Source organism: Eptesicus fuscus, chromosome 17, assembly GCF_027574615.1.
Source record: "Eptesicus fuscus isolate TK198812 chromosome 17, DD_ASM_mEF_20220401, whole genome shotgun sequence".
NCBI lineage: Eukaryota > Metazoa > Chordata > Mammalia > Chiroptera > Vespertilionidae > Eptesicus > Eptesicus fuscus.
The window spans coordinates 40,363,477-40,378,335 of record NC_072489.1 but is presented as its reverse complement, the minus strand read 5'-3'; the positions used below and the strand labels follow the sequence as shown (position 1 = coordinate 40,378,335).

The 14,859-nt window shown below is 47.7% G+C and overlaps 1 protein-coding gene across 1 annotated transcript; it reads left to right on the top strand.

Moving 5' to 3' along the window:
- Nucleotides 1-12,362: 12,362 nt before the first annotated feature.
- Nucleotides 12,363-14,632, top strand: FRAT2 (FRAT regulator of WNT signaling pathway 2). Its single transcript, XM_054729134.1, has one exon. The coding sequence runs from the start codon at nucleotides 12,545-12,547 to the stop codon at nucleotides 13,214-13,216; it is 672 nt and encodes a 223-aa protein (XP_054585109.1). The 5' UTR covers nucleotides 12,363-12,544; the 3' UTR covers nucleotides 13,217-14,632.
- The last annotated feature ends 227 nt before the right edge of the window (nucleotides 14,633-14,859 follow it).

Sequence of the window (14,859 nt, the reverse complement as noted above, 5' to 3'; positions counted from 1 at the left end):
AGTCCAGGGCTCAGGGACACCCACCTGTGGTTGAGCACCACAGACTCAGACTGGAAAGGGAACTCCAGCATGGCCATGGCTGCCTCTGAGCTCAGGTTCCTCCCAGCCACTTTGTTCACGATTCAGCAGTGTTCCCAAGGCCCTCCGTCTGCCAGGCACAGCTGATTACCACCTGTCTGGTCCTCACCTTCTCTTTTTTCCAGACAAGTGGGTCAGGTTGTGGTACACAGCAGTGTGAATCCTGCCGCCCAGCTTTGTTGGTCTGGAGCAGAGAAGATGCAGACCCCTCTTGCTCCTCAGGCCACTTGTCCATCAGCCCAGAGTTCCCCGTGTGTGTGGGTTCCCAGCAGGCGTCAAGAAGCAAAGACCCCAGGGCTATTCCCCACCCTCAAATATGAGGGTTTATGCTTTATCCCCTGGCATTTGATTGACAGCTTTCCTCATCTCAGAATCTTCCTGTTTGAGATGAGACCAAGCACATATACAAACATTACTTAATCATTTCCATTCCGGTTTAATGCGCTTGGCTCTGATGAAGCTCCCAGGAGGCCCTGTGCACTTTCCCACTCATCCTCTGAGGGCACTCAAGTCTTAACCCCAAATTAGGACATTTCCTCCTGCTGATTTTGGGCTAAGAAGCTTAAAAACTACACTTCGCCCAGAGGTGGCGCTGTGTACATGCCTTGTTCACAGTCTGGAATGGAACAGCAGCAAGAACAGAAAGGTGGTCAAAAGAAGTGGAATTAGAGATTTGCAAAGGTGGTCTAACTGTGACCCCCACCGTTACACTTCTGGACACAAGTGGGTCAAATTAAGCCTATCCAGCCTTTATTATTTTCTCAGGAAATACATCCAGAGGTAGTAGGGGCTTCATGTAAGTAGATGCAGGTATGAGCTAATTGCCCAGTATTGATGTCTTTAAAAAGTTTGAAGCCAACATGCTTATTATAGCGTATCTTCTAAGGAGCTTTGTTTTCTTTCAAAGGTGGGAGGGACAGGTAACCAAGAAAGGTGGTTGTTAGTGATGTGCTGAACTTAATATTCTTTTGAAAGTAGACTTCAAGTGCAAATTATCTTTTTAAAAATATATTTTTTTATTAATTTCAGAGAGGAAGGAAGAGGGAGAGAGAGATAGAAACATCAGTGATGAGAGAGAATCATTGATTGGCTGCCTCCTGCACGCTCCCCACTGGGGATCGAGCCCGCAACCTGGGCATGTGCCCTTGACTGGAATCGAACCTGGGACCCTTCAGTCCGCAGACCGACGCTCTATCCACTGAGCCAAACCGGTTTCGGCAGGGCTATTTCTTTTATATATATGTATATATATATATTTTTATTGATTTCAGAGAGAGGAAGGGAGAGAGAGATAGAATCATCAATGATGAGAGAGAATCACTGATTGGCTGCCTCCTGCACGCCCCTTACTGAGTATTGAGCCGAGCCCACAACTAGGGCATGTGCCCTGTCTAGGAATTGAACCAGGACCTCCTACTTCATAGGTTGACACTCAACCACTGAGCCACCCTGGTTGAGCAATACTGCTTTTGTTTTAATAATGGGGGTGCAGGGGAATCAGAAGTGTTCAACACAAGGCTCGTTCAATTTCAGGGCAACTACAATGGTTGAGGGCCTCCACCAAGATCCAGATTTGCCACTTTAATTCCATTGTGCTTTTGGCAGTGCCAGACTCAGACTTCTTCAAGCTTTCTTTTCTGGGGTCCATCCTCTACTCATTCTCAGAAATGAAAACAGAATACCCCACCTGACTGCACCAAAACAGCAACCTTTGTGTTGGCAGAGGATTTGGTCAGGCAATTTGCTCATGACACGTCTGGACACAGGAGGATCAAGTTAAGCCAGGCCTTCCCCAGCCACCAGTTTATTCCTGACAGTGGCTGTCGTGTTAGGTCTGTGGTCTTATTTGCAAGCCTGCCTGAGTCCACATGCTTGGTCATGTTTTTCTGTATTGTTTGCAACATGTGAGAAAAGTAAGACATTAAAGTAGTCTGTTTTCGCCCTAGCCAATTTGGCTCAGTGGATAGAGCATCAGTCTGTGAACTGAAAGGTCCCAAGTTCAATCCGGTCAAGGGCACATGCCCAGGTTGTGGGCTCAATCTCCAGTGGGGATGGGCTCAATCTCCAGTGGGGGACTTGCAGGAGGCATCCGATCCATGATTCTCTCTGATCATGGATGTTTCTATCTCTCCCTCTTCCTTCCTCTCTGTAATCAAGAAAAATATATTTTTTTAAATTATTTTTTTTAAAAGTAGTCTGTTTTCATTCTTTTTGGTTGCATATGCTTCTTCAAAGGGTAACTTAGAAAATTAGAATGTATTCTCTGTTTCACTATAAAGGTAATAAAGATTGCCCTAGCCAGTTTTGCTCAGTGGATAGAGCGTTGGCCTGTGGACTGAAGGGTCCCAGGTTTGATTCCAGTCAAGGGCACATGCCCAGGTTGGGGACTCGATCCTTGGTAGGGGGCGTGCAGGAGGTAGCTGATCAATGATTCTCTCTCATCATTGTTGTTTCTATCTCTCTCCCTCTCCTTTCCTCTCTGAAATCAAGAAAAATATATTTTAAAAAAATAAAAATGGTAAAGATTCACAGAACATTTGGGAAAAAATGGGCTAGAATCATTCCACCAAATTCTTCGGTTAACCCTAGTATATTTCATCCCTATTTTCTTTTTCTATACACAGGGCGTTTGGGGATACAAATACAGTGTTAAAATACAAGTTTATATTCTAAATTTGCGTTTGACTATCACAAAGTTTTTACCTACCAATGTACACACTTTGTAAACATTGTTTTCAGTGACCTGGCTGAAACACCTGCCTTGTGGACCTCGCTCAGTTTATTTATAAAGGATCTTTGAGTCCATAAGTGTATTACTCCTTGATGTACACAGGAATTTAATGCCATCACTAGGTCCTGATCTTGTGCAGAGCAATATTTAGGAAATGACATGATGACTGCTCTGTTCTATTTTTGGTATATGTTATTATGAATAGATAACTGTGCTCCAGAAAATAACCCTGATTTGGGGCCATGTAAGCTGGCTTGCTGTTTCCTGAAATCATACTGTAGCTGCTGCCATTAGAAACATTTACCAAGCTGTTAGCAGCTAGCTGAGCCATCCAGGGCCGTGGCTGCAGTGGCAGAGGGTTTTCTCCCAAGTCCCGTTGATTGGTCATGAAGGGCTGTGGTCAATTATCAGTAGATATTAAGAGTGTGGTGGAGGGTGTGGCCCCCTGCCAGTATGTACTCAGGCTACATAGTCATTTCGGGTTGGTCTGGACATCAGCTTTGCAAGTCTAAAATCAGAGTTGGTCAGGGTTAGAGAGGAAGAAACCAACTCCCAAGAGGCCTAGTCAAAATGGCAATTTATTCATTTGTAATGAGAATATAACCGCTAAGGGGCCCAAGAGTTGGTGTCACGGTGACTGCTCTGCACACATTCTCCCCTGTGTAGCAAGTGAAAATCCAAGGTTTAGTGAGCATGAAGCAGGGCAAAGGGAATCATACGGTGATATGTTCAAAATGTCATTGAGGCCCTGTTCCTCCGCACAGCTCAGTTGTGTAGAGTGTTGTCCTAATATGCCAAGGTTGCAGGTTCAATCCCCAGGTAGAGCCCATACAAGAATCAGCCAATGAATGCATAAGTAAGTGGAACAACAAATCAATGTTTCTCTCCCAAAATCAATAAATACATTTTTAAAAATGTCTTTGAGGTAGAATGGCTCTCCAGGTAGGTGGAACACACCTGCACACTGGGGACCCCTCTATTCTGGTTAGTGCTGCCGAACCCACCAGGTCCTTCTACTCTGGTGTCTTCTAGAGCCACTTATCTGCTGTTCATAAGCTTTCCTGAGATTTCACTTGGCTCCTGCTTCCTTTGCGTGCAGGCATGCCTGGATTGAATTTCCAAGCCCCACTCTTCTGGCTTTCACCAGGGATATGTCCTGCTCCCTCTGGGACCTTGTACAGATAACTTATCCTGTCCATCATGTGTGGGCTTGCAGGGTTTAACTTGTAGAGGGCAGCTTGATTTCCAGATTACAGGATGTCACCCACAGACCCTTAGGTACCAGTGACAGAGCTGATACGATTTTAGATCAGAATTTCAAGGAGGCTCTGATGACAGGCAGATGGATTTGTGAATGGTGCCAGGAATAGCCTGTTCAGTCCTTATGGCTCCTCTGCAGGTTTTGCAAGCTCTTGGAAAGGCTTGCTTTGAACCACAACAGTTGCTACACCGTACATCTTGAGGCCACTGAGCCTGAAGTGTGTACCAAGCCGATAACCTGAGACCAGCCCTCAGTTGTAAATATGCTCATAAAAATGACGAGGTGCAGTATTGCCTGAGCAGATTTTACACGGCCACGTACATTGATTGGATGGTTGTGTGATAACACTTATCTAAAAAGGTCTCCCTCAATCATTTTGGGAGCTAGTTCAATTCCCTGCAAGTAGGTGGGGTACACCTCCAAAGCAAATAATAATCAGGATTATTACCTGCTAAAGCAAAGCTGACATCCAGTATTTAGCCTAAGAAAATCCTTTCCTACCCACATGAGGACAATCAGGGCTTACATGGACCCCCTCAGGACTTCACACAGGGGTGCAGCCCTACCTGGTCGCATGCCTCAGGACTTCTTCACACAGGGGTGCAGTCCTACCTGATCCTCGCCTGTCAGATTCGAATCTCCTGTGCAGCAGTAACAACTCGGGCTATACAGAGCCCTCCAATTTACCAAACACAGTCACATGCATCATCTCTTGATCCCTGCAACAGTCACATTATGATTGTGGTTTTTATGAACATGATCCCACTTTACAGCTGAGAACCCAAAGGCAAAGTTAAGCAGGTGCCATAATGTAGCTCCCAGGCCTCCAGAGTTCAAGCCCATGTGGTTGCAACCCTAGGTAACAGCCCTGGAGAACACAGTGTTGCAAAGAGGCTTCACTGAATTTCAAAATACTCGGTGCAGTTGGGACACCAGAGTCTGTTCCCTTTCCCGTTCATCACCTTGTAGGTCCTGCAACAGGCACTAAAACCAATTCTAGAGCCGGTTTCCTCACACTTGGTGAGAGGAGGGAGGAGTTGTCCCAGGATTGACTTTCTTGAGGACTGTGAGTGGCTGGGCAGAAACCTAGGGCAGGGTAGGGCAGGGTAGGGCAGGATGGGGTGGGGTTGCGTGCTGGGTATTGCTTCCTCTTCCATTTCAAGGAGGGGGATGGAGCTGGCCTGCAATTCTTTCCTTTCTTCCTTTCTGCCATTTTCTTCTTCCACATGCCTAGTCACCCCTGTCCTGCACATACACACACACTTGCATGATGCATTTTTTTCTGAGCAAAGGACTTCCTTCCAAAAAAACATTGTGTGAGGCATGGGACATACAGTAGTAAGCAAATCCGACAGGACCGTTGCCTTCACGAAGGTTACGAGGAGGGGACCGATAAATAAAACACATGACTAGAAAGGTGCTTGATGTCTAAATGCAGATGCCATGCAGGGATTTGACTGAGACGAGGGGACCATGGTGGGAGTGAATGATGTTTGTCTACCACCAGAAGGGTGAGCAGGCTTTAGGTTAGGCTGTTTGCCTAAACAACCAAGACTCCAAGATTTCCCCATCCCCAGGGCCTAAGGGCAGCGATCTGGTTGGAAAGTGGGCTCCAGCAGGGACCTGTCTTGAGGCCCTGTTGCATACCAAGCTCCCTGTTTTTACTTAGATGGTATGTTTGTATGTGTGTGGAGTGTGTGTGTGTGTGTCAGGAATGGTGGGGGGTGGCACTGCTAAAGCTCCTCTCACCCACTTTTGGGCCATGTTCCAGAGTAAGGAGTAGCATGTGCAGGTGCCTTGGAGCCCAAAAGAGTTTAGCCTTTCCAAAGAACTGTCGGAAGGCTCAGTTACATGGCATGTAATAACTACAAATAAATGTCAGGTTGCCCTAACTGGTTTGGCTCAGTGAATAGAGTATCGGCCTGTGGACTGAAGGGTCCCAGCTTCGATTCTGGTCAAGGGCACATTGCCCGGGTTGTGGGCTTGATCCCCAGTAGCGGGCCTGCCTGCAGGAGGCAGCCAGTCAATGATTCTCTCTCATCATTGATGTTTCTGTCTCTCCCTTCCCTTCCCCTGCCTGAAATCAATAAAAAAATATTTTAAGCCCTAACCGGTTTGGCTCAGTGGATAGTGTGTCAGCCTGCGGACTGAAGGGTCCCAAGTTCGATTCTGGTCAAGGGCATGTACCTTGGTTGCAGGCACATGCCCATTAGGGAGTGTGCTGGAGACAGCTGGTCGATGTTTCGCTCTCATCGATGTTTCTAACTCTATCCCTCTCCCTTCCTCTCTGTAAAAAAAAAAAAAAAAATCAATAAAATATATAATAAAATATATATAAATATATTATATATATATATATATATTTAAGTTAGGTATAATTACCTAATTTCTTATCTAATTGAATACCACAGGGTGTATTTGTTCTTTGGAGGAGTCAGTAGTTTTTATTTATTTAAATGCATAGTCCATCTACATTCACAAATTTATATAATAAAAGCCAAATATACAGCAAAACTGCTGGAAGAGAAAATATTAAACCCACATAGTAGAAGAGAGAAGAGTGAACCCCCAAACTAAGACTAGGAGGATTCTAGAAGTGGGCATTCGGGGGGCCTGGAGTAAGAGGCGGAGCATGGTACACTTGGGGCAGGGAAGCTCATCTTCCTTCCCTGCTGAGAGTACGTCTCCCTGTCCTCTTGTCAGCTATTTCGGGTCTGGTCATCCTAATTGTGTGAGAGGAATGTTAGGAAGGGCTAGAAATGACAGGCCTGGATGTAACAGCCAAGCTGTTCACCCAGCATCTTAGAGCCAGGGCAACCTTCAGGGTAGCTTTGCAAATGGGAATACCGAGGCCCAGAACGGGGACCGCTGATCCCAGGATCAACGACCTGCATTGGAAGCATAGTGAAGACATAATTACTTCACATCAGCAAATAGATGATGGTCGCAATTACAGAGAAAGGAAGAACTAGCCCTAGCCAGCTTGGATAGAGACTCAGCCTGCGGAATGAAGGGTCCCTGGTTTGATTCTGGTCAAGGGCACATACCTCAGTTGCAGGTTCGACCCTGGGACCTGGTTGGGGTGTGTGTGGGAAGCAACCAATTGATGTGTCTCTCTTCCATCGATGTTTCTCTCTCTCTGTCTCTCCCTCTCCCTTCCACTCTCTCTAAAAAATCAATGGAAAAATACTCTCGGGTGAGGATTAACAAAAAGAAAAATCAAAACAAACAAAAAAAAACAACAAAAAGAAAGAAAGCAAAAAAGAAAGAACTAGATCAAATACCAGACATAACAGTACTTTCATATTGAGGTGAAATCCACATAACACTCTAGCCATTTTAAAGTGTACAATTCAGTGGCATTTAGTACACCAACCTCTAAGAAGTCCCAAAACATTTCAACACTCCCCCAAAAATACCTCATTCCCATTAGCAGTTACTTCCCCCATCCAGGCCCCCAGACCTAAGCAAACACTAATCTGCTTTCTGTCTCTCTGGGTTTACCTATTCTGGATAGTTCTTATGAATGGAATACATGGCCTTTTGTGTCTGGCTTCTTTCAATTAGCATAATGTTTCTGAGCATGATGTAGTGCACCAACACTCCATCCCTTTTTAAAAATATATATTTTTTCATTGATTTCAGAGAGGAAGGAAGAGGGAGAGATAGAAATATCAATGATGAGAGAGAATCATTGATAGGCTGCCTCCTGCATGCCCCTTACTGGGGATGTGCCTGCAAACCAAGGTACATGCCCTTGACCGGAATCGAACCTGGGACCCTTCAGTCCACAGGCTGATGCTCTATCCACTGAGCCAAACTGATTAGGGCTCATCCCTTTTTTATGAATAATATTCCTGTGGATGGGTATACCACAGTTTATTTATACACTCATCCACCAATGGACCACAACATAGAATTTGCATATTTTTAGACTTGAACATAACTAAGACTATTTCTACTCCCTAAAACCTAACTCTAATATCACTCCCCCAAGGGTCAGTGTGATAAGCCTTCCCATACAAGTTCTCAGGTAATATAACAATTTTGTAAAGAAGCAATTATCACCCCCTCCCCACCTTTTCACAAAAGGATGAAGTGACTGGATCCAGGTGGGATTCCAAGCCTCGTGTCCGCCCCTCTCCACCCCAGCTGGTGTCTCTGATTTCGAGTAATTGAAAACAAAGTCCGAGTGGAAAGCAAACTCCTTGGGAAGGATTTCAACGCAGTGTAAACGAATGCAGGAAATCCATGAGTTCTGTGTCCTTCCGAACACCCTCTGTGTCGCTTTCCAGGCAGGCAGCCAGCCTGCCAGGCACACAGCTCTCGTCGCTTCCCTTTCTGATACTCTCTCATTACTTTTAATTGCATCTGAGCCTCTGTAGCATCTTGTATTTTGATTCCTAATCCAGGGCATTTCTCTGCCTCCCACTGGTCCAACACAGCATCCTCTCTCATAGCTCTCGAGAGAAGTGCCCCCGAAAATGGAGTTGATCTTCTGTAATGAATTCATCTATAATGAATAGTATAACATCCAAGTTCTGAGCATATTTACATAGCAATCTCCATACACAAGCAACATGACAAAGGGAGTGTTTTTAAAAGAATGCCATCTCAAAGCTCCATTTCCTATAGCACTAAGAACACTATGGGAATCGCCCTGGCAAGAAGACAAAAACGACTTCCAGGGATGCTGGATTAGAGACAATAACACCGGCCCTATTAATGTTTAAAGTCAATGGAGCATAAAACTGCCTTTCTCTACTTATAGGCAGGCATCATCTTATAGCGAGGAGGGAAAAAATTACCATTGAACTCTGCTGAAATCCATAAGCCCTCCCCTAATTTTCATTCCCCTTGAAATTCTCCAGTTAGTACCATCAGAATGAAAATGAGAATCACTCTCTCTGGGGGAAATGGCTTCCAATCCTCATCAGTAAAGGTGTGAAGAGCCCTCCACGGAGATGAAGGAGGAAGGCTGCCGGTCAGGAAAGGATCTGTCACCAAAACCTGCAGAACTCCTTGTGGTGACACTTTGGGACTTGGGAGCCTCTGGGCTGACTTTAAGAGGGCCTTAAAGAATCCCAGGTCTTCGGAGATGTGAGGGAGACAGAATACAAGGGACTGGGCAAGTTCAAGGCAGTCATGCCTTTAGGGTATGTTTTACTTAGTGGGCTGCTAGGGGGAACATCATTACTGTATTAGCTGTTTCCCTGGGGGGATCGCTGGAATTGAGCCAGGCCTCTGTTAGTAAACCATTGGACCTAATCCCACATTACATTTGTGTAATGCCTGACAAAGCCTGTTCCCATTATCTCATTTGATCCTGAAAACAATCCTCAGAGGGAGGCAGGGCAGGGATTATTTTTTCCATTTTACAACTGAAAACACTTGTAAACTGATTTGCCAGGAGCCACAACACCCCAGACATGACAGGAATGAGACTTGAATCTAGGTCTTTGTATAACCTGTTCAGGGTTCTTTTGACTGCACACCGCAGACTGATCAAAATATTTCCAGCCCCACCCAGTCCTCACATTCATCAGCTTAACAGCAACTGGGAGGTCGCCACCACAGAGCTTGTGTTTATACTGCTCACACACCTCTGACCTAAAGAAAAAATACAGCCCTGATTGGCAAGCTCTCTGAGGGGAAAAAAAGAAAAACATTATTTCATATCGTGTCCCTGCACCAAAGCAAAATTAATCCAGATGGATTTGAAAAAAATCAAGGCATTAGAAAAAGCTAGGGAAATTTGAACTGATTATTTAATAATTTTCTGGAGGCAATAAGACTCTAAATTTAGCACTATGTTAGAAGTCTCAAAGAAAGGGATTTTATAGATTTGACTACATTTGTTACATTTTAGTGGGGGAGAAAAAGACTGTACGGGGCCAACAACAACAACAAAAAAACCTGAAGATATATTCGTACCAAAAATGAAAGAAAATGCCCTAGCTGGTTTGGCTCAGTGGAAAGAGTGTCAGCCTGTGGACAGAAGGGTCTCGGGTTTGATTCCGGTCAAGGGCACATGCCCAGGGTTGCAGGCTCAATCCCTAGTTGGGGGCATGCAGGAGGCAGCCAGTTAATGATTCTCTCTCATCATTGATGTTTCTGTCTTTCCCTCTCCCTTCCCCGCTGAAATCAATAAAAACTTACTTTAAAAAAATGAAAGAAAAGAGTTAACTTCTGGGATGTAGAGGAGTCATGCAAATTAAGAATAATTCAATAGAGCCGAGACCGGTTTGGCTCAGTGGATAGAGCGTCAGCCTGTGGACTGAAAGGTCCCGGGTTCGATTCCGGTCAAGGGCATGTGCCTTGGTTGCGGGCACATCCCCAGTAGGGGTGTGTGCAGGAGGCGGCTGATCGATGTTTCTCTATCATCAATGTTTCTAACTCTCTATCCCTCTCTCTTCCTCTCTGTGAAAAATCAATAAAATATATTTAAAAAAAAAAAAAAAAAAGAATAATTCAATAGGAAGAACTTATCAGGGAACAAGTCACAAAAAAGGGAAGTACAGTTGGTTAACATATATATATTATATATATATGTATATGTATGTGTATATATATATATATATATATATATATATATATCTTTTTTTATTGATTTCAGAGAGGATTATCAATGATGAGAGAGAATCACTGATTGGCTGCCTCCTGCACACCCCACACTGGGGATAGAGCCCGCACGTGCTCTGACAGGGAATCCAACCATGATCTCCTGGTTCAGAGGTCTACGCTCAATCACTGAGCCACGCCAGCCGGTCAGTTGGTTAACATTCAGAAAACTAGTGTACCTAAGTAAAATCAAAGAAATAAAAACTGAAAGGAGTTACCAATTTCACCTATGAAATCCGCAAAAATTTAACTATAATACTCAAATACTAGTGCAGGTGCAATGAATAATGTATGCTCACACAGTGATGGGAGAGGAAATTCACCCAACTGGAAAGCAATCTGGCACATTTATCAGAAACCTTAAAATATCCATATCCTTTGACCTAAAATTCCATTCCTGGAAATATATTCTTGGGAAAGAGTCATCAGCATGGGAAGTTCTATGCACAAAAATGTCAGTCACAAACTGTGAAATTAGGCAGACAGTAAACATGAAAGGAATTGTTTAATAATTTATGGAACAGCCACTTGATGGGAACTTACATAATCATTGTATGTTCTCAAAGTACATGCAATAACACTAACCGTTTATGGTGTAATACCAAGTGGAAAAGTGTACAACATTGTATATGTGGCTGTTTGTATAACACTTTAATAGAAAAGGCCAGAAAATGGGGCCAAATGTCTTAATGTGAACCACGTTTGAGTCCTATGATTATTAGAGGATTTTTCATCGTCCTATATTTCTATTTGAATCTTTTATGTTATTTATTTATGTTTAATCCTCACCTGAGGATATTTTCCCATTGATTTTATTTATTTATTTACTTATTTATTTATTATTTATTTATTTAGAGAAAGTGGAAGAGAGGAAAAGACAGAGAGAGAGAGACACATCCATAGGTTGCCTCCTGCAGGCGCCCTGACCAGGGCCCGGCGGGGAGGAGCCTGCAGCAAGATACATGCCCTTGACCCTAATCGACCCAGGACCCTTCAATCCGCAGGCCCACGCTCAATCCACTGAGCCAAACCTGCTAGGGCTGAATCTTTTATTTTTCAATGAACAAAGTCAACTCTTCTTTAGCCCTGCGGTGGCGCGTCCTTCTCGCCCTGTGCTAGAGGACTGGGAGTAGGGGCAAAGCTCAGAAACCCGGCCTCAGATCGATTCAGGCCCCCTTACTGATGGCCCCTCAGCACCCCCAATTCTCTCTCCCTTTCCCCGCCTCCACCCTTCAGAAGCCGGACCTGAGCCCACCCCTCCCCCACCTCTCCCCAGTCTGAGGGGTGGGGGTGGCGGGTGCGCGGGGGAGGAGCAGGGCGGTCCCAAGCGTTGAAGACACGTGGGGAGGGAGCTAGCGTCTGAGGAGGAGGGTTAGGCGTGTGGGTGGGTGTGTCTGCGAGTGGGAGAAACCAACCCAGGTCGCCTCAGGGTCTCCATTGTCTTATGTCGCTCATCCGCCCGGGGACCTACCAAGGTCTGCCCGCGCCCAGGATCCCATTAAAGGTGGATGCCGAGCGCCGATAGCAGAAGACTCCTGCCACTGCCCTGCGCTGTCCCCGACGGCCCGCGACGCGCTGCCTCCTCGCACGTCCCCCCCCCCGGCCCCGGGCGGTGGTAGGGCCCCGCGGCGACGTCACCCATTGTTTACAAATCAACCCGAGCCGGTAGGATTCCTGCTGCCGCGGCTGCTGCGCGCGGCTCCGGTGCCTGCCGGTCTCCCGCCTTCGCGTCCGCCCCGGCCTCGGCCTCGGCCCCGGCCCCGGCTTCGGCCTCAACACCGCACCCGGCTCCGCCGCGGCCGCCAGAGCCGCCAGCGACGCCCGCAGAAGTCCCGGTGCCGGGGCGGGGGGCCATGCCGTGCCGGAGGGAGGAAGAAGAGGAAGCCGGCGAGGAAGCGGAGGGGGAGGAAGAGGAGGAGCAGGGCAGCTTCCTCCTGCTGGAGCAGTCGGTGACGCTGGGCGGCTCGGGCGAGGTGGACCGCCTGGTGGCCCAGATCGGCGAGACGCTGCAGCTGGACGCGGGGCAGGACAGCCCGGCTTCCCCGTGCGCGCCCCCCGGGCCGCCGCTGCAGCCCCTGCGGATCCCCGCGGCGGTGCTGGCGGACAAGGCCCGGCCCCCTGATCGGCCGCTGCTGCTGCCGCCCGCGCCGGCCGCGGCGGTGAGCCCGGCGCCGCCGGGAGCCCTTCGTTGCGCCCTCGGGGACCGCGGCCACGTGCGGGGCCGGGCTGCGCCCTACTTTGTGGCCGAGCTCGCCGCAGGCCCAAGCGCGCTGCCGGGACCGTGCAGGCGGGGATGGTTGCGGAGCGCCGTCGCCTCCCGTCGCCTGCAGCAGCGACGATGGCCCCCACCCGGGGCGCGCGCCCGCGACGACGACCCGCACCGGCTCCTGCAACAGCTCGTGCTCTCGGGGAACCTCATCAAGGAGGCGGTGCGGAGGCTCCAGCGAGCTGTCGCCGCGGTTGCAGCCACAGGCCCGGTGGGACCGGACCACGTCGCCCGGCAGCCCTCGGGCGCCTGGCACTGACCCGGGGCCCCAGAAGGAGGAAGAGGAGGCCGCTGCGCAGACCCATCAGCGTCCTGCCCTCACCAACCCTGAGCTGAAGCCGCCGTCGCGGTTCTGGGAGCGACCGCCCAGGCAGCAGGGAGGCGTGTGGGGGAGACCTCAGGCCCGAGAAGTTACCGCCCCAGCGAGGGTGGGAGAAAACTTGAACGTGGAGAAATGCACGGGCCAGGACGAGTCCGTGCCGCGTGAGAATTTCCCCGGCCACCTTGGTGCCAAGGAACTGGGATAAACTGGGAGAACTATGGCAGCTACTTTTATTGACTTGTACCTGACTTAACCCTTGGGGGCGTCGTGTGCTTGGATTGTTTTAAGATAGGGCCCCAAGGGGCGGGAATCGTGAGGGCTTTATAACAATACTTGAAAACTTAATGACAGGAATACATTTTCTTTATTTTCCGGTGGAGGAGTTTAGTGAAAATGGTGCTACAATTGTGCAAAGAAATTCCGGGGGGAAGAAGAATGTAGAAAAGCTTGGCGGTGGGTGGGTGGCATCACCCCTTTCTCCCACCGAATTGGCAGCTCCTCGAGGTGGGAGATGTGATCTTCACTTAGAGGGTGAGAGGGAGGTGGAGAATTTTGAAGGTGGGTCAAGTTGGAGTTGGGTTTGGATTTTTAAAGTAATTGACCTTGCCACCTGTGGTTCAAGGTCACGGTTTGCTGTATGTGGAAGGCTGTGGGGTTCCTGGGAGAGCTAACTCACCCCCATGTCCTTCCTTTCTCTTCCTCCAAGAAGAGCCCAGTCTGTGCTTTCCTACCTTTTGGGAGTCTCCAGAAAAGACATAGGTGGAGAGGGACATGTGGGGAGCGTTACTTGTTTTTCTCTGTGCTTTCCTTTCCAGAACTCCTCCTCCTCCCATGAGGCCACTCTTGGCCATGCCATGTGCTTTCTCAGAAACGGTCATAAACAATCTCTTGGATCTCCAGCCCTCCCATTCTGCTTTTGTCAGTCCACCTGTTCTGGTGTCTGCACTGCTAGATGAGACCCTGGCTGTTTTTCTGCACTGTTCTGGCCCCGCTGTGGATCCGTGGGCCTGAGCCTCCGTGGGTCCTCACCCCTCACAGTTTCCTCCTGCCACCAACCCTTCTTTGTGAGTGACTGAAACCATTTTTAAAATGTGATTCTCCGCAAGGAGAAACCGCGGGCTTTACCTTTGTGAAACTTGATGGCGCTTTATGCAAGGTGCGCCGCGCCCCCCCCCCCCCCCACTTGAAGGTAGCTAAACCCATTTTTAAAAAAAAGATTCAATGGCTTTTTCATCCTTCAGATGTAGCTATTGAGGTACACTTCGCACCGGAGTGTCTGAAATTGTGGTGGTCCTGATTTATAGGATTTCTTAATTAAAATGTCTGCTGAATAAATTTGTTTTTTGTTTTGGAGCATGGTTTTGGCTTTTTGGTGGGAGGTGGGGGAAAGGAGAACTTGGGGGTACATTTAATAATGAAGAATGCACTTGGGGAGACCCAGGCCCAGCACAGAATGCTGGTAGCCCTGCAGGACTTCAGTGCTTCCTTTCTGGTTGATGGTCCACAAGATCAGAAAATTAAACTTAGTTTTTTTTGTTGTTAATCCTCACCTGAGGATTTTTCTTTCCTCTGGTTTTTAG